Consider the following 24,776-nt stretch of genomic DNA (forward strand, 5'->3'; position numbering starts at 1 on the left):
CTTCAGCTCCTGCTTTTTTGCCACAGGTTTATCAATGATGACATTTGTAGTATTTCGCATTTGCGTTTCCCTTGACTTTTTCTATCTTTTCTCCTTCCCCCTTCTTTTGTTTGTTCTCCTTCATCTTCTCTTGTTCAAACACTCATTTTTTCGTTTATTTATATATTACGGGTTTGACAGTTCTTGGACCATGGGTGCTCGCCTCGCTCAAATTCTGTCTCGTCCCAATTTCTATAAAAAAAATTATATTATTTATTACTAGTACTTATTTTTAATTATTTTAAAATGATTATTTTTTCTTTTAAAATAGAATGTTTATAGATTTTCTTTTAATTATTTTGTACGTGAAGTCTAAATTGATACTTCCCCAAAAACCATAACTCTATTTTGGTACCTTATCCTTTAATTTTATTTCAATATCATCTGTTTCACTGTCTTTTGATTTTAATAAAAATAAAATAATTAATTTTAATTTTTATATTTACATATGACTAATCTATTAATACAAACACATGCATTATACTATAATTATTATTAAAAACAATCTATAAATATGATTTATTACTCATTTGAACTAAACATCACACTGGAATCAAAATTATTTCATTCCATTTCTGAAACTGAAATAAGCTGATAAAAGAATTCAAAGTGATTCTATTCTTTTCTCTTTATTTCCTTTTATTGATTATCTATATGGACCAAACATCCCTAAATTCATTGATTTCAAAATTAATCAATGGAGTAGTTGATTATATATATAATAAAATTAATCAATAGTATAACAAGCTGTTTTTTAATTAAAAAAAGGCCGTTTTGTTGGTTGGTTGGCGGTGTCAAAGCGGGAGGTAAGGTCTTGGGGGGTAGGTAAGTATGAGCATTTCAATTCTATCTTCCCTGATTCTATTTCTTCTTCATTACAGTTTCTTCTTTCTAGCTTAATCGTCAACACATAATGGCAATCTACGCAACATTGATGGATATCATCGACTCTTACACGGGGCTGTCACCGGCGGCATTCTTCACAATAGCGGCTCTCATGGTGGCGGTTTACAAAATGGTGTGCGGCATGTTTGTGGATTCCGAAGAGTTCAATAAGTCATCTTCTTCCTCCAATTCCACCTCTAATCATATTCATACTCCAACAGTCTACGAACCAGTCCAATTGGGTGATGTTACTGAGCAAGAATTGAAAGCTTATGATGGTTCTGATCCTAATAAGCCTCTTTTAATGGCCATCAAAGGTCAGATCTACGATGTCTCTTCTTCCAGGTATTCCCTTTCAATTTTTTTTTTCTTGCTCTCAAAAGTACAACCGGATGAAACTATAGCAAACATGAATTTGGATTAGCTGATATAAATCTTGTAAGAAATGAAGCTCTACCTAGTTACAAATTAGGACTAAGGCTAAAATTTGGTACTTATGTGTTGTAAATTTGACAGAAAATGAGTTTTCTGGATTCTATTTGGCTTTCCGGCCCTAATCAGTTATTTATAATTGTGTTACATGTGTGCAAAAGACACGGAACTAATTTGATGCCTTATCCAATATATACAAAATTTCCAAAATTTACTAATCAAACTTAGAATTTGAACAGGTGGTGATGACAATTACTGCTTGAATTGTCAGAAAGCCACTGTTCACTAGTTCTTCATTTAAAAAAGATTGTCAACAACACATTTAACTAAGTTATCTGTAACTGAATCAATTGTTTATGAAGTTGAAATAATGTTGACTGTGTTTGTTTGTAATTGTATGCAGGATATTTTATGGTCCTGGTGGTCCATATGCAAAGTTTGCTGGAAGGGATGCAAGTAGAGCTTTAGCTCTCTTATCTTTTGACCCTAAAGACCTGACAGGAAATCTTGATGGTCTTGGTGAATCTGAACTTGAAGTTTTACAGGACTGGGAATATAAATTCATGGAGAAATATGTCAAGGTTGGAAAGCTTGTTTCTGAACAAATCAGGGCTGAAGAAAATGCTGAAGAGGCCCAGAAACACGAAGTCAATGGGGATTCATAAACCACAGTTTATAAGAAATGAATATGGTACGTGTATAATGATTCATACACTACTTTATGCACTATTTCTAAACATCATTTTTATCTTGAGATAACATCAACTGCTGAGATTTTTGTGTATGAAATTAGTACTTCTTAAATTGCTTAGGCAAGGCTGTTGTATAAGTGAATCCATGAATTCAATTTTTTTGTCATTCTCCATTGCCAGAAGGAAGAGTGCAATAGCGTACACCTCAGCTTTAGAATAGAGAGGAAACAATAAATATATTGGCTGACATGAAGGAATACATAAGGTTTTATTCTGTTTCAATAGATACCTCTCATTGGATAATATAAAGATACTTGAATTTTGGTTCCAAAAGTTTTACAGCATTTGTAACTTTAGTTTCTGGTGATTGTTCATCCCTTGGACTGAAAACATCATTAAAATAAAATAAAAGAATCAGGAAATCAACTACTGCATTGCTTGGGGATAAAACACCCAAATCGCCACTATTTTGTATTCTGCCACCTAATTATACAGAAAGGACTATATATACAAAACTTCACAGATTTTGAACCCGGTTCAACAGTTTTTACCCATCCTATATCCGGTCACTTGCCATGTCTAGATCACTGTCTAGGAGATTCAAATTTCACCTCTTGTCAAAGGAAATATTCTACTTGACATTATTGGATGTTTGAATTTAGCACCTGCTCTGCATCTTACACTGGAATCAAAATTTAGGGCTGAAAGCATCTAAACTAGTTAGCTCAGCAGATGATTGTTACTAGGATGAAAGCGTGTGTAACTATGACTAAGTATGTCAAAAACAAGAGGAAATTGCAGGGAGGCAAATATGGAGACTGGGATGCTAGCAACAATGACTATTGGAACAGTAGCCCATTCCATTCCATGGAGGAGAATGATGAATAGTGCGGCACTAAAAGATACCATCATAGTAGTTATAGAAATGAAGAGGGTTGCTAGTCCCATGATTAACTTGTTAGGCAAAGATTGGAGGAAATCTTCTTCTGCATAGCGTGATGTCAAGATGGAAAGGAATATGAGAATAGATGTAGCTGAAGCAAATAAAGAAAGTGCATCTGATATGACAAAAACCATAAACGACCTTGTGTGAAGAAAAATAGGTCGGCCTGTATCACTGTTATTTCCTCCAGGCACGGTGAAAGCAGCAGCAAACATCACCGTCGCAATTAGAGTTGCGACAACCATGCATGAAGAAGCAGTATCCTTCATCCATTTCTCCCCTTCTCTCTTCATTTGCTTATGTTCATTTGAAAAGAGGCATTGAGGTGTGATTCCCTCCGAGTTTTCCATTTCGGTATACATGGGTTGAACAATCCTCTCCACCTCCTGCATCCGTTGCTCAAAGTTTAGTAACTGTTTCTACATTTTCCCTTTGCATACCCTGCCATGTAGAGGAGACACAAAATCATACCTTGAACCACAACAACTCGTGTCGTAGTTGCAGAGCCGCACCAGAGTCGGTATTGAGTCGACTTGGAGGTGGTAGCTTTCCGGCCAAGTGCAGCATATTGTTGTTGTCCTCGTCTTTATAAATAGCTATAAAATCTTTGAGTGCCCCTAACTCATGTATGAGATTAAAAACCTTTGTCTGTCTATACAAAACTGCTATATGAAATATACTTCTACTTTGCTTATCAACCTTCCATATAAGATCAGGATGTGACTGAATAAGTATTGTTATAAACTCGACAATCCCAAATTCCGCTGCTGTGAAGATTAATCTTCTAGGAGTCCTAATTAATTCCTTAAGTCCTGTATTGTCTAGGTTCAAAATCAATTGCCATAGTTGCTTCACCAGCTCAATAGCTTGAATATGTCTCAACTTGATTTTATAGATCAGATTGACTTCTGGAACTGGAAAGAGCAAGCCTAGTTGATTAAATTTATTAAGAAGATTAAATGATACTTAGCTGAAACTTACAGATATAGACGAAGCTGTTCCACATTAATGATTTCATGGTTGATAAAGCTGCAATAAGAAAGGCAGATACTGTAATCCATATGAACAATCACAGCTTTGTTAACAAAAAGGGATAAGGATCAAATTTGGTTATTTGGGAGGATCAATTTTTACCCTTAACATACAAAATGATCCAATGTTGTCCTTGTGGTCAAATTCTAGCTCAATTTTACTCCTATGGTAGAAACCCTTAGCTCAATTTTATACTTTCTTAGTCGATACCTGAAAATTACTGACAAAATTCCATCAGAAAGGGTTAAATATAGCTAGAAAGTTTCTACCATGGGGGCAACATTGTGCTGTCTTCTACCATAAGTATAGAATCGATTTTTCCCAATAACCTTAGGGCAGAAATTGACGCTTATCCCTGACAAAAACCATATACAAAAATAACAGCAAGAGAAACAAAACCTTGATTAATACGTCGGAAAAACCAATAAGTATCCATTCTAGAACTTGAAGAAACACATTGAAATTCAACCTGGAGACCTTCAAAAACACCTAACTCATTACTTAAGCACTCAAGCCTTTGTGTATTCAGTAGTCGCTAACATGAACATCATTACATTTTTAGATTAAATGACCAACTCGAATTGCTTATTAGCCATGAACTAATACAAAATTATTAATAGAATCTGAATTAAGAGTATAGTATGCGAGCGAGAGCAACTAACATGAATATATACATCTTTGACGATGTCCAAGTTGAGTTCCACTGTAAAATGCACCTGGCTTTCTCGACAACACGTGAAGAGCTGTCTCTCCATTTCCGTCTCTGGCAATTGCTAATTCAGGATGCTTTTGAATTAATTCTAATGCTATATCTGCTTCAAAGATAACAAATATTTAACTTTGGTTAACATTCATTCTTCTTATTTTCTTAAGAAACAAATTTTAGAAATGGTTAGTTAGAATCATATACCTAGTAGATTGGAAGTTATAGCCGCAACAAGGAGTCCTATACGATCCTCCGCTGAAAGATCATTGTCGTCTGTTACAGAATAAAGATACCAAACCATTTCTCTCCTTCCTAAAAGAGCAGCCATATAGATAGGTGTAGCTCCTTTACTTCCTCTAACTAATGGCAAACTTTTGTTCTTATTTACCAAAACTTCTGCTATTTCTGTGATTCCGGAAATAGCTGCAAAACATAAGGCTGTGTTTCCAACCTTATTCTGTAGAGCCAAATCATCTGGTGTCATCCTTTTCACTAATTTCTTTACAAACAATGGATGGTTTGAACCAACTGCAACATGAAGAACGGTTTCATGCCCCCTCGTAATAGTAGCTCGTACTGCATGTGGATTCCATCGCAGGTATACTTTAGCAGTTTTCCAGTCTCCTTTAAGTGCTGCTATATATAGAGTCACATGCCTACTATGGCGACCATTTCTCATCTCCCCTGTCATATAGTATATAAATAATTACCTATTTTCGTAAACTTAAGACTTTACCCTTTATTTATTAGCAAGAATACTAGAAAATGATTCTATAAAGCTCTGAATTTGCGCTTATTTATGTTCCATACAAATCTAGAACTATTAATATGTATACTATACCGAAAAGAACAGTATTAATACCTGCACTTGATGTTGATGGTAGAATTGGCTCCTCTTCCAAGATAAAGGAAGGAGCAACTGAGCTGGGCTGTAAATTTGAAAGAACATCATCATGATTGATTTCCTTCCTTGTAGGAGCTAAACTAAGGTTTCGACGGGAAATGAAAGAACGAAACCTGAGGCTTTGATAATCAGAAAGGGGATTTGAGTGATGGTCACGTTTAGGTGGTAAACTATTGAATAAAGCATTGTTGTATAACACAACTTGTGAAGGAGGAGGCGGCTCTACATTGATGGCTGAAAAATGATTAACATCTCGTAGAGAAAAATTATCTTCGACACGAAGAGCTGTACAATCACCAACATCATAGGAACGTGTCTTCAAATGATGTGATATCTTAGCATTTGCTAATGAATTCTTCTCGGAGCTCTCAACCGATTTGATCTCCGGAAAACATGACTTTATGGATGGATTCTTTGTGAATTCAAATGAATTTGACTTTCTTGATACCATCCTTCTCTATTCAATTCCTATTGTCACAACAAAAAATAAATTGCAGACATGTTGTTATTAATCATATTCATGTTGTCATTTCGAAACTGAGCATGCACATATTGAATAAACAAATGCAAGAATTACAGTGGTGGAGCCAGGAACCTAAATCTGGGGGTGCAATTGCAGCACCCCCAGACTCTCTTTCCTGGTGGAAGGCCGCCTGGAATCACCCCTCCCAGGGTGGATTCCGGTGGCTGGGGGTGCAATGGACCCCCTCGGCCACTCGGAAGGAAGTTTTGAGATTCATGAACAGAGAAAGAGGGAATAGAACAACGAAAATAAAAAAGGGTTATTTGATATGTACCTTTAACCATGATTTTGCAGGCAATGTTCGTTGGAATTGTTGGGTAAAAATGGAAGAGAATGAAAGAAATGCTGAATCAGATTGATCTTCAGAATGAAGATGGAAAGAGAAGAAATTGGGAGGAATTGGGATTGGTTCATACATCGGATATGAGAGAGGAGCCATTGATAATTTTATCATGTATTAGCTACCTTGCAATCCTTAATATCAGGTTTGGAACTACCTCCATTTACATTTTATGTTTTTCAATCCACAAAAATGGGAAAGAGTGTATAAAGGTGCTCTGACAATATGTATGTAAATATTTTTAAAATTTGTCATTTTTGTTTTATTATTATTTATTATTTTAAAATTAGATCGAGATTCGTTAGCTTTATTTTAGGTGGACCCTCTTTCAACTAAAATTTAATATGTACATTACAGTCCAAATTCAAGATCTATAGTTTAAGACACTTAAAATTGGACATGTTTTAAGCTCAATAAGGCGGAATATGTGTAAGGGATAATAAAAACAAATTTTGGAACCTCGTATCAGCTTAAGATATTAATTTGGTATAGTCACTTAAGTTTGGGTCTATAGTCACTTAAGGGTCTATTTGGCTATTTAGACAAAAAAAAAAAAAAAAAAAAAAAAATCATAAACAGTGATATAACAATCACATTGGAAATGTCTTATATTTTTACATAGACAGTATTTGAGTTAAGTAACTCAAAATATAATTATTATTATGATTTTTTATATCTTTTCAGCTATGTGACTGATGTATCTTACATATATATAAGTTAATTAGTTTCATCATCACTAATTTTTTTTTATAATTTATCCGATTTCTTGGTTTGTGGCTCGTCAGAGCCCTTTAGGTGGATCCTCTTCCAATTAAAACTTTTTGTGTATGCTAGGATTCGAACTCGAAATATAGTTTAAGCGATTTGAGACATTTAACCACTCAAGCCAACCTTAATTGCTAGTCAGCATTAATTATAACTTTTGGTAAAGTCAGATTTTCTTTTATAGAAATGCTAATATTTCATTGAGTAATAAGATTGCAAGTGCAATATGAAAACAGTAAGGAACTACAAAAAGCAAAAAAAAAAAAAAAACCATTATAAGGCCATCTCCAAGGGCTCTCTAAAAATAGAGAACCCTTGGAAAATCCAGCCAATGGAGCTGGATAAGCTTGCGGCAAGATGCCACAAGTTTGGTGGTACTGCATATATACAATATCACTCTGCCTTACGGCATATTGCCGCAAGGCAAAATATTATTATTTATTTATTTATTTTTAAATCTGATTTTACTTTAGGTTTTATTTATTTTTTCTTTTATCAATTTTAGGTTTTATTAGTTAATCTATTTTATTTTATTTTTTGTTTTATAGATTGTTTTTTTTTTATGTTTTTTTTCAAAATATTTGTTTTTGCTTTAAATATTAATTTCATGTTTAATACATTTGATTAATAATATTAAATGAAAATAAAAATATTAAATCATAAAACATGATAAAACTAATAAATGGATATATTTTGATTAATAATATAAAAATATAAATGTTATGTGAAAAATTAATATAATAATAATAAAATATTTAAAGAGTAGGTAAAATAGAGTAGATGGCTGGAGAAGTTTCAATGTAGTAACTCTATATTTAAAGATAGAGTAGAAAAAAAATAAAGATAGAGTAAGTAAAATAGAGAGTATGGTTGGAAATGGCCTAAGTACATCTAACATAAACAACAGTTGAAATATATATTGTTCGTAACTCCAAATTCGCAGCGGAGCATCTATAGTCCAATCTTCATCATCTGAACCATTCTGAAACTTCGGATTCAAGTTCATTTTTTTTTGCAACCACGTAGATCCAGTGATCTAAGGATGAGATCTGCCGTTTCTACCATTGCTAAAACCGAAAATGTTACAAAAGCAAAGATTATAACCAACAGACGTAATTCAAATGGATTCAAAGATTCGATAACGTATATAGGATCCAACTAAAATAAACGGACAAAAATAAAAAGGAAAAACAACTAGGTAAACAGAAAAAGCAAAAACAGTGGGAGGAGGAAGAAGGAAGTCAAGCTTCCATCTTCCTCAACTAGATAGTAGCAATTTGAAAGTAAACGAACTCCAAAACAGGAAGAAAATGAGAGACAACAAACAGATCTATAAATTGCCTATTATTTCTTTGGGGTTTGTTGTGAATAGTCGGAGGAAGAGGAATAGAGTGCGACTAGGGCAATCAGATTCGCTAGTTACTTAAATAACTTATAGAGTGCATATTGTAAGAACTCCAAGCTTGCCTAAAAAAATATTTAAATAACTTCATTAGTAGAGCTGATGTGAGAATATCAACTAGTTGATTGATAGTTGAAGTTGACAGAGGATGCACCAAGCCTACTTTGTGCTTTTCTCTAACAAAGTAACAATCTAATTCAACGTGTTTAGTCCTTTCATACTAGTTATCATAGAAAAGAGGAATCAGAAGCTTATAAAGGATGTCTAAGGCCCAAAGAATATAACAAAAGCATCATATTTCTGTTGTAACATATGCCATGGATTTGTATTCTACTTTAGTTGAAGAACTGGAGAATGTAGCTTGCATTTTGATCTTCCAAGACACCAAGGACCGTCCTAAGAATACACATAAACCAATAATAGATCTCATTGTATCAACACAAGTAACCCAGTCTGCATCTGCAAAAGCCTTCGAAGCAATCTGTGGCTTTGTTGAGAAAAATAAACCTTTTTCCTGGATCACCTTTTGATGTACAATAAAATTCTTCTGGCTGTTTGCAAATGTATAGTTGTAGGTTGTGATAAAAAAAATTGGCTTAAAGTATGAACAACATATGTAATATCTGACCTTGTATTGGTCAAATAAATAGCCCTCGCTATAAGCCTTCTATATACTACTGGATTAGGAAATGGAAGACATTGATTCTTTCACCATCGCAATGAAGAGTCCATAAGAGTGTCTACTGTTGTAAACACTAGAGCCGATTACCTATGGGACAGTGTATACATAGTCCCATAAGAGTGTCTACTGTTGTAAACACTAGAGCCGGTCACCTATGGGACAATGTATACATAGTCCCATAAGGTTGGCCTCACAAACCAACCGACCTCGTATACACAGTCCCAATTGTATACATAGTCCTGAGATGCAATCGAGACCATGTATACACAATCCCGCTCGTCCATAAGACCACATATATGAAGTCCCATGAGCATGCCCCTATTAACCAATTGGGACTCTGTATATGTGGTCATATAGGCTTCTGCAACATGAAAGAATCTTGACCGCGTATACGTGCTTCCGCTCGAGCCAAACTTCAAAATTAATCCGAATTGGTTCAAATTAAGTTTTTTTTGGGGTGATTTTTAACCCCAAATTATCCCAATTCCCCCTAATTAAGTCTATAAATAGACTTAGTTTCATTTAACGTTCTTTTTTAGGAGAATTTGTCTTGAGTTTAAGGCTTTTTTATAGGTTTTTAACTCACTTTATTATTGTTGTTAGTCTTTAATTAATTTTCCAAAATTAATTAGTCAACCCAAACAATTTTTACATCTAGAAATCATAGTTTAATTGAATTAAACTAACTCATTCTTCCCCGTTAATGTTTGTGGAGTCTCTACAGTACCATAACCCGAGGTTAAACTGGATTTTTAAGGGAATCAATCCCCAATAGATTATTTTGTTATATTTTTATTCTTATTTCATCATTTCAAAATTTCTTTTCTATTTTTGTTATTTTGGCGGTGTTTTAGTACCTCTAAATGATACCCTAAATTTACTGATAATATCATTGAATTCATATTATTTATAAAATAAAACCAATTTTGGAACTATGATTCAGCAATGAGGACGTACCATGATTTTTACGGATCACTCTAGACTGATAGTTCCTCCAAACATATGGTTTTTGTGTAAAATATTATTTTTTTTATTATTATAAATATAAGTGTTGGAACCATGATTCGGAAATGAGGGCAGACCTTGATTAGAATAGTCCGAGCGTTCTAATCGCGCAGGTTACTCTGACTGATAGTTCCACATAAAAATATTATTTATGTATAAAACATTATTTATGCCATTTATATTGTTTTTAATTGTAATGCTTCTCTTGGGTTGTTTTACTCCTCATACAACAATTTTCATATCACTAGTTTCGTTGATGCTAATTGGGGAAGGTACAAAGAGACCATGTGATCCATTACAGGATATTGCATTCTATTAGGAAACTTTTTAATTTTTTGGAAATCCAAAAAACAGAACACTTTTAGTTGATCCTCGATAGAAGCGTAGTATCGAGCCATCTCAGCTACCGTGTGAATTGAAGTGGATGAATTTTCTACTTAAAGAATTCAACATTCCAATGCATTATTCCTATATATTGCTATGAACTGTGATAATGAAGTTGGTATCTATATTGCAGCTAATCATAAAGATCTTATATGGTAAAATAACATATATTACTATGCATTATCACAGTTCCATATATTCAGACGGTTTGGTAAAATAACAAAAACAGTTCCATTATTATATGGGACAATTACAAAACTAGCACATTTTAAGGGGTTAGTTTTCAATTCTAACACACTTTCAAAATCTCACCAAAACTAACACATTTTACTAACTAAATTCCAACCTTGCCCTCATCTCTAACACTCCGCTCCCGCTCTTCAACATTTGAACTTCCATCACTCTAACCTAACACCCCTATATTCCTCTCTCTAACTTTCCGGCGATTCATTGGCCGATTCTGTACATTTCATCCGGCGAATCTCTGTTACTTAGAGTTGACATGGCGAGAACACAAAGCTCAGACAACGAATCGAACTCAGAAGGAAGAACGAAAAAGAGGGTAAATAACTTGACTTTACATTTGCGTTTCTATCTTCTATTAGATGTACATTTGTTGTGTTTGAGAAGGAACATTTCGTCTCGTTTCGTTTCGTTTACTGCTTCTGGTGTTAGGGTTTTTTCTGGGTTCGTCTGGTGTTAGGAAGTCATTCGTCGATGTTTATGTTCATCGGCAACCTAATTGTAGATAGTACATAGTCATAGACAGCCTAATGGCCGATAGAACATCCATATCGTCGATCATTTTGCCGATAGAACAGTCATGTCGACGTTATATTACCGATAGAAACATTCATATCGACGTTATATTGTCGATAGAACATTCATATCGACGTTTGATAACTTGCTGGATCCGCTTTGATATTCTTTGCCGGAGTTACCTGCAAAACAAAACCGGAGACAGGATCTCCGGGAAAACTCTCCGACGATCAAGTCAGTTTTTATAAAAATGAGTCTATAATTTAGCAATAGCTTTGTGGGAAAAAATGTGAACGTACCTCCCCCCTTATTCTTAAGGCCTTTTATAGGTGTTTTTTGGGTAACCGCCGAGGGCGATTACTCCTTAGTGGGCCACGTTCTGAGGGCGGTTACCCCTTTTTAGGCCATGTCCCTTTCGTGGCTTTCATGGCAATGAACGTGGTTTTCAGTGGGAGTCTTGACGCTCCATTTAGGAATTCGGGGCGGTTTACTCGCTGCGCCCGCTTCCTTCATTTGGGTCCCGTCCAATCTTAGCCCATGGGGCTTTAATATGGGCTGGGCTTGCGAAATGAATATAACCCGTTTTGGGCTTCGCGGGTTATCACATGCCTCCCCCTTGGTCTAGCAAGAGCCCTTTTAGGGTCTTTTTATAGGGGACGCTTCGTCTTTGTCCGATTATTTCAAAGTTTTGAATTTGTGCATTTCCCTTCTTTCGTTTTCTCCGGCGTCGACCTCTTAATCCCGTCACTTCACTGTGTTGTCTTTTTCATGTAAGTTTTTCTTTTCACATTTGTTCCTTGTTCGGCTTTTTGCTTCTGTTTTCCTTTTATCGATCATGTCAGACCTCGACTTCGCGCCGTTTGACGACGATTATGTCCGTGAGGTCTCTAACGAGGTCGAAGAGATGGTTGAGGAAGCTTCAACCAGCTCTCCTGGGTGTAATTCTCATCCCGCCGACTTCCTTCATCTGGCGAATACAACCGACGAGGGTTTAGGTTTTAACCCCAAAAAGTTGATTCCGCCACCTGTCCCAACCCCTCGTTTGTTACCAAAGAAGGATAGGTCGGGAAGTCTAGTTTGTCAAGAGACAATCGATGATTTGCGGGAGCATTATCCCTGGCTCCGAGGTCTCGAGACTATCATTCCTGGGGAGGATAGGGGACCGGGCGATTACCCAAAGGGGTACTTCACTATTTTCGTGGCCCAGATTATCTGCGGCTTCACTTATCCGCTGGCGGATGAGATTGCTTCCGTCCTAGGCGGTTACGGAATCGCGCCCGGGCAATTGCATCCTAACGGCTGGGCCGATTTGACTCTGGACAAATTCTTGGCGGATTGTTTAGAGGTTCCCTTTTCGCCCAAAATCTTCTCCAAGCTCCACCATTTCAAAAGCTCGGCGGGGTATTTCACTTTCATCCGCCAGAGCGGATACTATGGTTTTGACGAGAAGCTGAACAAGATCCGCGAGTGGGATCGATCTTACTTTTTTTATCAAGTTTAATGAGGAAAACCTGAACTTCCTTCGTTGCTGGAGCCGACCCAACGTAAAGAGTTTGAACTTCGGGTATCCCAGCAAGGAAGAATCCACCGTTATCAAGTTCTTGAAGAGCACTCCTCCTTTTGTATGGACATACGATCAGGCCTTTCATATGCTAAGGAGCCGAGTAGCGATTGCGTACCGCGAGGGGGATCGCGTTGTCTATATTCCTTATCGCGTTTTTGTGCAAGGTACTTTTTATTTCCAAGTTGATGGTTTCTTTTAACCCTTTGCAGGGGTGATCCTTTATCTCAAATCGCTGCAGATCGGGAGGCTAAAGCCCTGGCGAGAAGAAAGAAGCGGATGACGGAAACCGCTTCCGTTGTAGGGGCGGATCCTTCTGGCGGGACGATTCCTTCTATTGGGGCGGCTTCCCCTGTTAGGGCTTCCGCTTCACAAGGTCCCGCTTCTGCCTCCGAGGATCTTCCTTTAACCAGGAAGCGGAAGATAAGTGCGGATACAGAGTCTTCTCGTTCTAAAAAGAAGAACACTTCAGTGTCCCTTACTGTTGGCGGCGCACCTGTATCCGCCTCGTCTAAAGGAAAGAGCAGTACCCCCATTCACGAGGTATCTTGATCTACTCCCTCTCGTATTGCTACTTTTTCCTCATGAGCTATCTGCCATTCCCTTGATATTTTTCTTTATGCTTTTGCAGCCAATCCCCGATATTAGCGGATGGTGGACTAGGACTTTCGGCCTGGCCGTGAACTTCTCTTGCAAGGATATTGTATCTTCCATATGCAATGTCCTCGGGTGACTTCCCTCCGCCTCCCGTGTGCGCGAGCAAGTACCGCTCCCTACTGCTGTGGAAGGGATCGAGAAGCGTTCTATAGAGGTATATTATTGCTTTGTCCTTCGCTTTCAAATACCTTGTGTTCATTGTAACCGCATATTCGCCCATTTTTATTTGTGAGACGTGTTATATGCAGATTATCAATTTCGTTGAGGGCATTCTCCGAAGGGATGCAGAGCGAGCCAAGGAGTTGGAAAGTCTTGGTACGGAACTGGCGACTCAGAAGTCGCTTTATGATGATGTCCAAGGGAAGGTGAAGGTCCTAGAGGGCACCTGTCAGAAGGCCGTGGGCGAGAAGGAGGAGGCCCTTAAATCCCTTCAGGCCAAGTCCGATGAACTGCAAAAAGCCCTCGACGACCTAGCTGCTTTCAAGGAGGCCCAAAAGAAGAGGGTTGAGGAGATTTTGGCTGAAGATGGCGCCCGCATCTACTGGTATGGGGAGCGGATTCATGCCGCTTATGAGCACGGGCATCAGGGTCTAGTACTTAACCGCCCCAAAGTTCCCATCCCTGAAAAGGATTTAACTGGGGAGTGGGATAAGCTGGAAGCCGAGGATGATGATATGGATGAGGTACTCTTCTTAGATTGGAAGAGTCTTCAGGATCCTCCGATTAGCTGCGAGATCCCCATTCAGCCCGTGGAAGGAGAGGCACCCCAAGCCGTTTCTCAACCTGTGCAAGAGGTACCTCTCGCCGAAGAGGTTACTGAAGCGGTTACCGATTCAAGGGTTGAGGATTCGCTTGAATTAGATCCTCCTACCGGAGGAGATGAGGGAGTCGCCGCAGTCCAGGAGGGCATTAGGGGCGAAGGAGAGGAAGCTGTAGCATAGCTTAACTTATATTTGGACTTTTGTATGTAAAAACCATGTAACAAACCGCTCTGATATATATATTTTCTTTCGGTTGTTGCTTTTCATATGTGTGTGATTGTCACTTTTTGCCCTTTATATGTGCCCTTTGTCCTTTTGCCGACTCCATATTTGTGTTTCTTCATAGCTAGGGTGGCCAGACCCTTTTTGCAATTTTGAGTACTCGTTTATTCGCTTAATTTTATGCTTTAACTTATAATTCTTCTTTCGAAAATAGTCATAAGTTTTGATCATAAGGTTTTGCGAGTGATGCGTAATCATGCATCCGCCTTTCTTTAACAAGCAACACATTTATGTGTTTTTGATTTTAACCCTAAGGTTTTTTGCGAGTGATGCGTAATCATGCATCCGCCTTTCTTTAACAGGCAACACATTTATGTGTTTTTGATTTTAACCCTAAGGTTTTTTGCGAGTGATGCGTAATCATGCATCCGCCTTTCTTTAACAGGCAACACATTTATGTGTTTTTGATTTTAACCCTAAGGTTTTTTGCGAGTGATGCGTAATCATGCATCCGCCTTTCTTTAACAGGCAACACATTTATGTGTTTTTGGAAAGAATCCGCATTTTGTTGTAACATACTGAGTGAATGTAATAACTTTTATTGATGACGAGAAAAAGTTTATTACATATGTACACCAATTGTGCGGGATCGAAGCCTCATTAAAACCTTTTATCAGAAAACCCAGTGGGAAAAACTCATAAAAGGAAAAAGAGTACTCGTCATTTCCTCGAACTACTCGGCCTTTCTATATAGGCGTAGATTCTCTAGATTCCAGGTGCGCGGGAGCTTCTTTCCACTCATTTCTTCTATTTCGAAAGTGGCCGGTCCCATCTTCTTGGATACTTTGTATGGCCCGATCCAGTTGACGCCTAGCTTGCCTTTGCCATCTCTAGACTGTATTTTATCTGCTTTTTTCAAGACCAAGTCGTTTTCGTTGATCATTACTTTTCGCACTCTTCTGTCATGGTATTTCTTGATTCTGTTACGGTACATTGCCATTCGCATGTAAGCTTTTTCTCTTCGTTCCTCCACAGAATCCAAAGCATCTCTGATGTTGATAGGATTTTGTGTGTCGCAATAATAAATTGTCCAATCTGTGGGCGACTTGATTTCAACAGATAGGACTGCTTCGGCTCCATAAACTAGCGAGAAAGGTGTTTCGCCTGTTGCTGCCTTTACAAAGGTTCTGTATGCCCACAACATATGGGGTATCTCATCCGCCCAACCTGTTTTTTTGTCACCTAGCTGCTTCTTGATGCCTTGAACCATGGCCCTGTTGGTAACCTCCGTCATACCATTTGATTGGGGATGGTTTACAGAAGAAAAATGATTCTTGATTCCCATGCTTTCGCAGTATGTTTTGAACTTGGCACAGTTGAACTGGGTGCCATTGTCGGTTATAAGCTTCTGCGGGATCCCAAATCGCATGATAATATTCTCTCGTAAGAACTCGATCATTCGCTCAGGTGTTTGTGCGGTTACTGCCTCCGCTTCTACCCATTTGATGAAGTGGTCCACTGCGACTATCAAATACTTCCTTTTCTTTGTTGTTTCTGGGAATGGACCCACTATATCAATTCCCCATGTTGCGAATGGCCACGCCGTCATTATAGTGATTTGTTCAGCTCCGGGAACATGTTTTTCATTCGCATGGATTTGACAGTTGTGACATTTCGCAACCATCTTCTGGGAATCTTCCACCACCTTGGGCCAGTAGTATCCCACCAGTTTGACCTTTCTTGCCAATGCCGCCGAAGCTTCGTGCGCGCCACAAATTCCTTCGTGTAGTTCTCGCAGCACATAGTCTCCTTTATTGCGACTAACGCATTTCAACCATGGACATGTGTACGATTTCCGATACAAAGTTCCATCCCGCATTGAGTATCGTGCCGACTGCCCAATTATTTTTCTGGCTAAGCTCTTATCAACCGGCAAATCTCCCTGCTCCAGATATTGACGGATTGGCATCCGCCAATCTTCATCGTCTTCCAGTTCCTCGATGATCATAATCTGATCAACCTCGAATGCTGGTGCCGATTTTATTTCCAAGCTGCATGCTTTTTGACTCCATGGTTCTCTACTTGCCGCTGCTTTTGCCAATTCGTCAGCTTTTGCATTTTGGCCTCGTGGAACATGCACCATCTCCCAAACGACTCCCTTGTGCGTTAACTCTTGTGTCAATTGGCTGACCACCTGATGGTATTTTACTAGCTCCTCCTGTTTCACCAGATAATTTTTTGTGATCTGGTTTATCATGAGTTTGGAATCGCTGTAGATTACCACTCTTTCTGGGGTGAGTTCATTGAGCAACCTCAATCCACATATCATAGCCTCGTATTCCGCGGCATTATTGGTAGTTTTGAAAGTTAATTTTGCTGCATAGTACAGGCGGATAACCTCCGGACCTTTGATGACGACTCCTAGCCCAGCTCCGTCTGCAGATAAGGCCCCATCTGTGTACATGCTCCACTCTTCTTTTTGTGCCTTTGGACATTCATCATCGTCCCAGGTGAATTCGTTCACGAAGTCGGCGAGCACTTGGCTCTTTAGCGCTGGTCTTCCTTCATAGCGGATATCGAATTCGCCCAGGCGAATTGACCATTCCATCAACCGACCGGATGCGTCAGGTTTCTACAGTACCTTTTGCATTGGGATGCCAGTTCTCACAATGATAGTATGCGCCTGAAAGTATGGTTTCAATCTAGCCGCCGTGGTTATCACTGCGAGGGCCATTTTGTCCAACTTCGAATACCGGAGTTCTGCATCCTTCAGGACTTTGCTCACGTAGTACACTGGATATTGTTGCCCTTCTTCTTCTCGCACCATCACAGTGCATATCGCCATGCTGGTGACGGATACATAAAGGAACAAATCTTCTCCGTCTTCCGGCCTGCTCATTAAGGGCGGATAACATAGTAATCGTTTTATCCCCTCAAATGCTTCTTGACAATCCGGCGTCCATTCAAAGGACTTGGATTTTTTGATGGCATTGTAGAAAGGTAGACATCGCCTAGCTGAGCATGATATGAATCGCCCTAATGCCACCAACCGCCCGTTCAGTCTTTGTACTTCCCTTATGTTCCTTGGCGTCTTCATCTCCATTACTGCTTTAACCTTCTCAGGATTCGCCTCAACCCCTTTGCCGCTAATAATGAAACCCAGGAACTTTCCCGCTCTTGCTCCGAATGTGCATTTCTCTGGGTTCAATTTGAGGCCATATTTGATCAACACTTCTAGGATTTCTTTGATATCCCGCGGGTGGTCTTGCATTTTCTTGCTTTTGATGATCATGTCATCAACATAGATCGAGAAGTTCTCACCGGATTTGTCTGAAAATATCTTGTTCATCATCCTCTGGTATGTTGCTCCCGCGTTTTTCAATCCAAAGGGCATCACCTTGAAGCAATAAGTCGCCTGGTGAGTTATGAATGATGTTTTGATTTCATCCGCCTTCTCCATGGGTATCTGATGGTAACTGGATTTCACGTCGGTGAATGATAAAGCTTCATATCCTGCAGTTCCATCTACCAATATATCAATGTTAGAAAGTGGATACATATCTTTCGGACATGCCTTGTTCAAGTCTTTGAAGTCGACGCACATTCTGTACGTTCCATTCGGCTTTTTGACTAGCACCACATTGGCTAGCCATTCCGGATAGGTGACTTCTCGAATCGCATCCGACCTTAGCAAGTCCGCCACTGCTTTTTCAATCGCCCTTTGCCGCTCAGGAGCATGTCCCCTCTTCTTTTGCCGCACTGGGGTTGCCCCTTTGTTTACATTCAACCGATGGGTTGCTACGTCTGGGCTTATTCCTTTTAGCACTTCATTTGGGGCGGCAAATGCCGACTCATATTGGATCAATACCTCGGTAATGGCTTTCTTTGTTTCTTCTGAGAGTCCAGCCGCTATTCGCACGCTCTTGTCATTCAAGATGGCGAATAGTTCCGTTTCTCCCAATGCTTCCGCCGGCAGCTTCTCTTCGACTTTATCCTCCTCTTCCGATTTTGGTTCAAGTGATAATGTATAGGCCTGTTGAGATACAAGTTGATCACCTTCAACTATGACTCGCCCTTGGTGTGTTGGCAAATGTAACGTTAAATGCTTCATTGAGATGAGCGACTCCGTCTCCGACAGGAATGGCCATCCCAGAATTATGTTGTAGGCCAGTGGGAGATCAACAATTGCGAATTCTAAATCACCTCGCCATTTTAGATTCTTATCGCCCATTTCTGCCTCCAACACCACCTGCTCACTTGTTTGGGAGGATTGACCCCCAAAACCAGTTACATCCATGAAGGTGTGTTCCACCCGCTCGTCGTTGATTCCCAACTTGTTGAATGCTGTCCGGGTAATGACGTTGCAAGAACTGTCTGTGTCGATAAGGACCCGCTTGACGTCCCATCCTTCAACGGCCATCGTGATTACTAGGGCATCCGCATGTGGCTCCGTGATTCTCGCAAATGAGTAATTGAGGGCATCCCCCCTATGTGTGTTGCTCTTTCGCCGTTCACGGCGAGTTATTTTTGTTGGAGGCTCGTAGATTCCGCCTGCTATCACGTTTATCACCCCTTTCTTCTGCTTCTTTTCTGGCCGTGTTTCTCCCTCATGCGGGAGCGTTGTTTTCTCATCAGCTGTTTCTTTTCTTACAAATTGACTCAGCTTGCCTCTCTCGATCAGTTTTTCTATTTCCTTCTTCAGTTCGTAGCAATCATCTGTGTCATGGCCATTCAACCTGTGGAACCTGCAATACTTACTGGGATAGCACCCCAAACTGGTTCGGCCTTTCACCTCGGGGAACCGTACATCCTTCTTCAAGGGGCTCTTTTCGATCCAAAGTAACACCTCTTGGCGAGTCGTGTTTAGTGGTGTGTGATGTCCTCCACCTTGAAAGGGACGATCGCCTCTTCGAACAAAATTACTTTTGGACTGGGTCTGACGCCGACTGTCCGAAGTGGTTCTAGCGGCATCTCTTTCTCGCCGAGTTTGGGCCCTATGTTCCCTGTTGACATCATCCACTTCCATGAATTCCTTTGCTATCTTCATGAGCTCGGCTACAGTGCGCGGTTTGTTACAAATGATTTCTTCCCGCATGCTCCAATCTGTGGTTCCATCCGCCATGATGTTGCGAATACCTTTATATCTGGGTTCTGCAATCGCACCAGGATATCGTTAAAGGCGACAACAAATTCCCTTAGGGAATTATAGTTTCTCTGTTTGATCTCCTTCAGCTGCCTATCTGTCACATCTGCCGCTTTACAGCCCACGAACTTCGCACAGAAATCCCGACTATATTGTTGCCAATTGTGAATAGATTCTGCCGGTAAAGATCGAAACCAATCAGATGCCGCACCGCCCAAAGTTGTCGAGAATAACCTGCAAATTATGCTTTCGCTTGCCCCTGCAACATCCATTAACTCTCTCTAGTTCCTGACATGAGCCTCAGGGTCAGAATTTGGATCCCCATAGTATTTTGGTATGGCATGTGCTTTGATTCTGTGATCTGGAATGAATTCCCGCAACGAAGGGGCAAAAGGTGAATCGCTCTGGACCTCTGCTCTCGGCCTAGGCGAGTACCCCATTCGCTCCATCATGCTTCGTAATTGATCTTCTAAGTCAATATCGGGTATTCGCCGGACTTCTTCCATCCACTGCTGGTGAATTCTGGGTGGCATCCACCCGCCCATCGGTGTTGAGACGTGTGCCTGTTGGGGGACTAACCGCTGTCCCGTTATAGGATCAAAGTTCCATGTGTGGTCTCGCCCAGGAGTCATCAACTCTGAATGTCTGTGAGGAAAAGGTTCCACTTGCTGTAGCGGAAGAGTGCCTTGTACTCCTGGCAACGGTTGGGATGGCTGCCAGGTCGGATGTATCGTCGTAATGAGATCTGGGTGCGAGTAGTTGCTCGGGTGGCTGTGTGGGTTTGTGCGACTACTCTGGCCCACTTGATTCGGCGCCTGAGATGGCTGCGGGAGGTCCGATATGACAGGGATAGTCGGTGATTGTGTTGAGATAACCACAGGTTCTTGAGGAGCAGCCGCCACGGCGGTATTGTGTTCGGCGAGGGCCGTTAGTAAATTAATCATTCGATCTCCAGCCGCCTGGCTCATGTTCGAAGCCAAGACTTGTCCTGCCATCTGCACGAAATCACTATTGGACATTTCCATCTCAGTTTGCACTTGGACTTCCAATAAGGGACTCAATTGTCCCGAAGGACCCGATGAGCTAGGCACCACAGGTTGAGTACTTGCAGGTTGCGAATTCGCAATCCGTGGTCCCCTGGAGTTCATACTGGTTGATCTAGTGGTAACACCGGTCGTTCGTGATGGTTCTGACATGTTCTTCGTGTACCTTTAACCAAATGTTGGTAAAAAAGGTCCACGTTCACCGCACCAATGATAACTTGCTGGATCCGCTTTGATATTCTTTGCCGGAGTTACCTGCAAAACAAAACCGGAGACAGGATCTCCGGGAAAACTCTCCGACGATCAAGTCAGTTTTTGTAAAAATGAGTCTACAATTTAGCAATAGCTTTGTGGGAAAAAATGTGAACGTACCTCCCCCCTTATTCTTAAGGCCTTTTATAGGTGTTTTTTGGGTAACCGCCGAGGGCGATTACTCCTTAGTGGGCCACGTTCTGAGGGCGGTTACCCCTTTTTAGGCCATGTCCCTTTCGTGGCTTTCATGGCAATGAACGTGGTTTTGAGTGGGAGTCTTGACGCTCCGTTTAGGAATTCGGGGCGGTTTACTCGCTGCGTCCGCTTCCTTCATTCGGGTCCCGTCCAATCTTAGCCCATGGGGCTTTAATATGGGCTGGGCTTGGAAATGAATATAACCCGTTTTGGGCTTCGCGGGTTATCAACGTTATATTGCCGATAGAACATTCATATCGATGAACTATTACTGATAACTCTCTTATTCTAGCATACGCTAGCTCATTCTAGCTCAACGTTATAATTAGCTTGATTGTATGTTCCCTGATGATATGTCTACAACATTTTTCAGCATGATCGTGTAGACAAGTGGAAGAGAGATGAGCATGGATCTCCTTCGAAGAAGAAAGCCAAGAAGAAATCTGCATATAAATACAAAAAAACATTTGGAACGGAAAGCGTCATCACGGTTAGGTGTAACCTAGAAGCAGCAAACCAGATAAAGGGGTTGTTAACATCAGACCAACTAAATCTATTTAGGAAGAGTTGCTTCGGCCAGTACTTGGAAATGACCAATACAGTATTTGGAGGAGTCCTCTGCCATACCGTTTTAACAAGGGAGATCATACGTGAAGACCTCAAACCCATGGAGCTTTGCTTCAAAGTTAGAGGTGTTGAGTTAAGATTTGGGGATTGGGAGTTTGGACTCCTAAGTGGGTTACGGTTTGGAGACATGGAAGCATTTCTGGAAAGGTTCAGTGGGATAAATAAGCCATATAGATTTAGGAATAAGTTTTTCTAGGCATCCCTACACCATCCTATAAAGACGTGGAAACAATTATGCTGGAAACTGTTTGGAAGGATCAGTCTGATCAGGATGCATTTTCATTTGCCATGTTGTATTTTGCCATTGGTTATGTGTTGGATAACACGCGCGAAAAAAAAGTTCTTCATTGGGTGTTGGAAATTTCTGAATTTCCAAGATTGTTTAACGAGTTTCCGTGGGGTGTTTGTGGCTGGGATGTGACCTACAAGTCTCTTGTTAATGGGATAGATGGTGGAAAAGACCGAATTGATCAATTGATCGCTTATAGGGAGAAGTTAAGGATTAACCGTGTCTCATACAACCTATATGGTTTTGCATATGTATTTCAGGTATGATGTGTGTATATTCTGTATACTAGAAATGTTGGTAATAGGCATAAATAATGAATTGGAACTTTGTTGCAGGCTTGGTTGTTCGAAGTATGGGATTCCACCCGGACATGGTAGTGCATCCCACGATGGCTACGATGGAAAAAGACCGCTATCGCTAAATTGCCCAAAGTCCTAGCCATTTTTGAAGTAAGTTGACCAAGCATTGTGCCTATATGTGTCACTATTGTGCTATACGTCTGACTGACTTGTTTATTTGTACATTTGTATTTTTAGTCGGGTGTAAAACCAAATGCCACGAAACTGACAGCTGAAGACACCGAGAAAGAAAGCTCATGGTATGATCATCTAGTAAACCATGTGGATGGTCTGTAGTGTAATTATGACCATGTATTTACCGATTTGGAAAAGGGGCAAGAGGAGGAAAAGGGGCAACATGAGGAAAAGGGGCAAGAGGTTGCAAAGGGGAAGGAGGTGGAAGAAGAGGGGAAAGAGGAGCAAGAGGATGAAGGCATGGAAAAGGAGGAACATGAGGGATTGGGTACATATGAAGGCGGATATGTTGATGTAGAGGATGGCAGTGAATCTGAGACTGATAATGATGAAAATGCCTTTATTGTCTCACCTAGAGTACCTGTCCAGAAGAAGAAACAATCTGGTCTGGAACGACTACTGAGGAGGATGTTTGATGAGCACGAGAAGAAAATGAATGTCAAGTTTGCTGAGCAAGAGAAGATGATAACTGAACAGTTTGGTCAGCAAGATAGGAAACTGAATGCCTTTGTAAATAGATTGTCCGTTGTAGAACGTGATGTGCAGGAACTGAAGTCACAACGGGATGTTGATATGTATGAGATGGAGATTGGAGGACAAGGTCTGGATGATAATGAGAAGACGGAGCAGGAGGAGATGGAGAATAAAGAGCAGGAGGAGAGGGAGAAGAAAGAGCGGGAGGAGATAGAGAAGAACGAGCATGAAGAAAGGGATAAGAAACAACGGGAGGAGATAGAGAAGAAAGAGCAGGAGGCGATGGAGAAGAGAGTACATGAGGAGAGGGAAAATACAGAGCAGGAGGAGAGGGAGAAGAAAGAGCAGGAGGCGAGTGAGAATAAAGAGCACGAGGCGAGGGAGAAGAGAGAACATGAGGAGAAGGTGCACAAAGAGCAGGAGGAGAGGGCTAAGAAAGAACAGGAGGAGAGGGCTAAGAAAGAACATGAGGAAATAGAGAAGAAACATCAGGAGGAGATGGAGAAGATGTAATATGTTGCTTTTAACTGAATTCACAATGATGTAATATGTGTTTCTACTTGGTGTTTTAATAGGATGAGAGCCATGACGGCCATGATGCTGAGATCGATCATGGACAGCTTACTCTTCTGGTTAACCAAGTTGTCCAATCATCTTTACCTATACGTGAAGACAAAGGAGAAATAGAAGATTTGACTATCGAGGTTAAACATGAGGAGGAAGGGCAGGGTAATAGAGGAGGTAGAGGAGGAGGAAGAGGAGGTGGAAGAGGAGGAGGAAGAGGAGGTGGAAGAGGAGGAGGAAGAGGGAGAGGAGGGGGGGTACGGGATGCATGAGGAAGGGATGGAAGGGGAGGAAAAGGGACAAAAGGAGGAAGAAGAGGGAGAGGAAGGGATGTAACTATCAAGGAGGAAGAAGTGAAAGGTAGACCCCAGCGAGAAAAGAAACGTGGGAAAGACGTTAAGTCACCATTCACTGATCCTCGGATGGAATATCATTTTGATGATGATGATGATGCAAAGTACCCCGTGGAACAACACGATGGTCGCGATCGTATAAAAGGACACCTTCTAGAAGCATATGACGACTGGAAGAAGAATACCCCCCATGATCAGCTGAGGACGTTAGGTGGAACTGATTGGGGTCAGACTGTATCGTGGTTTGAAGAGGCAGAGATAACTGGAAAGTACATAGACAGCCAAGTAAAATATTGCTCACTTTCCATGTTTTGGTTTATATTGTGAACTATGTATGTGTTGTGTTTGTACTTATTTATGCATGTGTTGCAGCTTGTAAATGCATTTTTGTGGTTATTAAATGGAAAATACGTCCATCAGATTCAGGATTGGACTGCCATCGACTCAAATTTCTTTGGATTTATGGAGTTTGCAAATATGACCAATAATTATGACAAACCCGGAAATTGGGGACAATCCAAGTTGTTTGTGCAACGAATCGCTGGGATGAAAGAGTTTCACAGTCGGCCTTGGTATGAGGTTAAACATGTGCTAATACCCATCAACTAT

At 40.4% G+C, this 24,776-nt stretch overlaps 2 protein-coding genes across 4 annotated transcripts; one reads left to right on the forward strand and one right to left on the reverse strand.

Moving 5' to 3' along the window:
* Window positions 1-733: 733 nt before the first annotated feature.
* On the forward strand, window positions 734-6,764 carry LOC136206845 (membrane steroid-binding protein 2-like). Of its 3 annotated transcripts, none has more exons than XM_065998033.1 (4): window positions 734-845; window positions 921-1,269; window positions 1,760-2,047; window positions 6,451-6,764. In XM_065998033.1, the coding sequence occupies exons 2-3, from the start codon at window positions 953-955 to the stop codon at window positions 2,019-2,021; spliced, it is 579 nt and encodes a 192-aa protein (XP_065854105.1). In that variant the 5' UTR covers window positions 734-845; window positions 921-952; the 3' UTR covers window positions 2,022-2,047; window positions 6,451-6,764. The 3 variants fall into 3 exon arrangements, with proteins under 3 accessions (XP_065854105.1, XP_065854106.1, XP_065854107.1); XM_065998034.1 differs by having other exon boundaries at window positions 804-864; window positions 935-1,269; XM_065998035.1 differs by lacking the exons at window positions 734-845; window positions 6,451-6,764 and adding an exon at window positions 5,706-6,400 and having other exon boundaries at window positions 871-1,269.
* LOC136207417 (ankyrin repeat-containing protein ITN1-like) lies at window positions 2,671-6,084 on the reverse strand. Its single transcript, XM_065998675.1, has 7 exons — window positions 5,592-6,084; window positions 4,934-5,422; window positions 4,686-4,835; window positions 4,322-4,378; window positions 3,973-4,041; window positions 3,463-3,920; window positions 2,671-3,377 (listed from the first exon to the last, which is right to left on the reverse strand). The coding sequence occupies exons 1-7, from the start codon at window positions 6,082-6,084 to the stop codon at window positions 2,769-2,771; spliced, it is 2,325 nt and encodes a 774-aa protein (XP_065854747.1). The 3' UTR covers window positions 2,671-2,768.
* Window positions 6,765-24,776: the final 18,012 nt, after the last annotated feature.

This window comes from Euphorbia lathyris, chromosome 9 (assembly GCF_963576675.1).
Source record: "Euphorbia lathyris chromosome 9, ddEupLath1.1, whole genome shotgun sequence".
Classification (NCBI taxonomy): domain Eukaryota; kingdom Viridiplantae; phylum Streptophyta; class Magnoliopsida; order Malpighiales; family Euphorbiaceae; genus Euphorbia; species Euphorbia lathyris.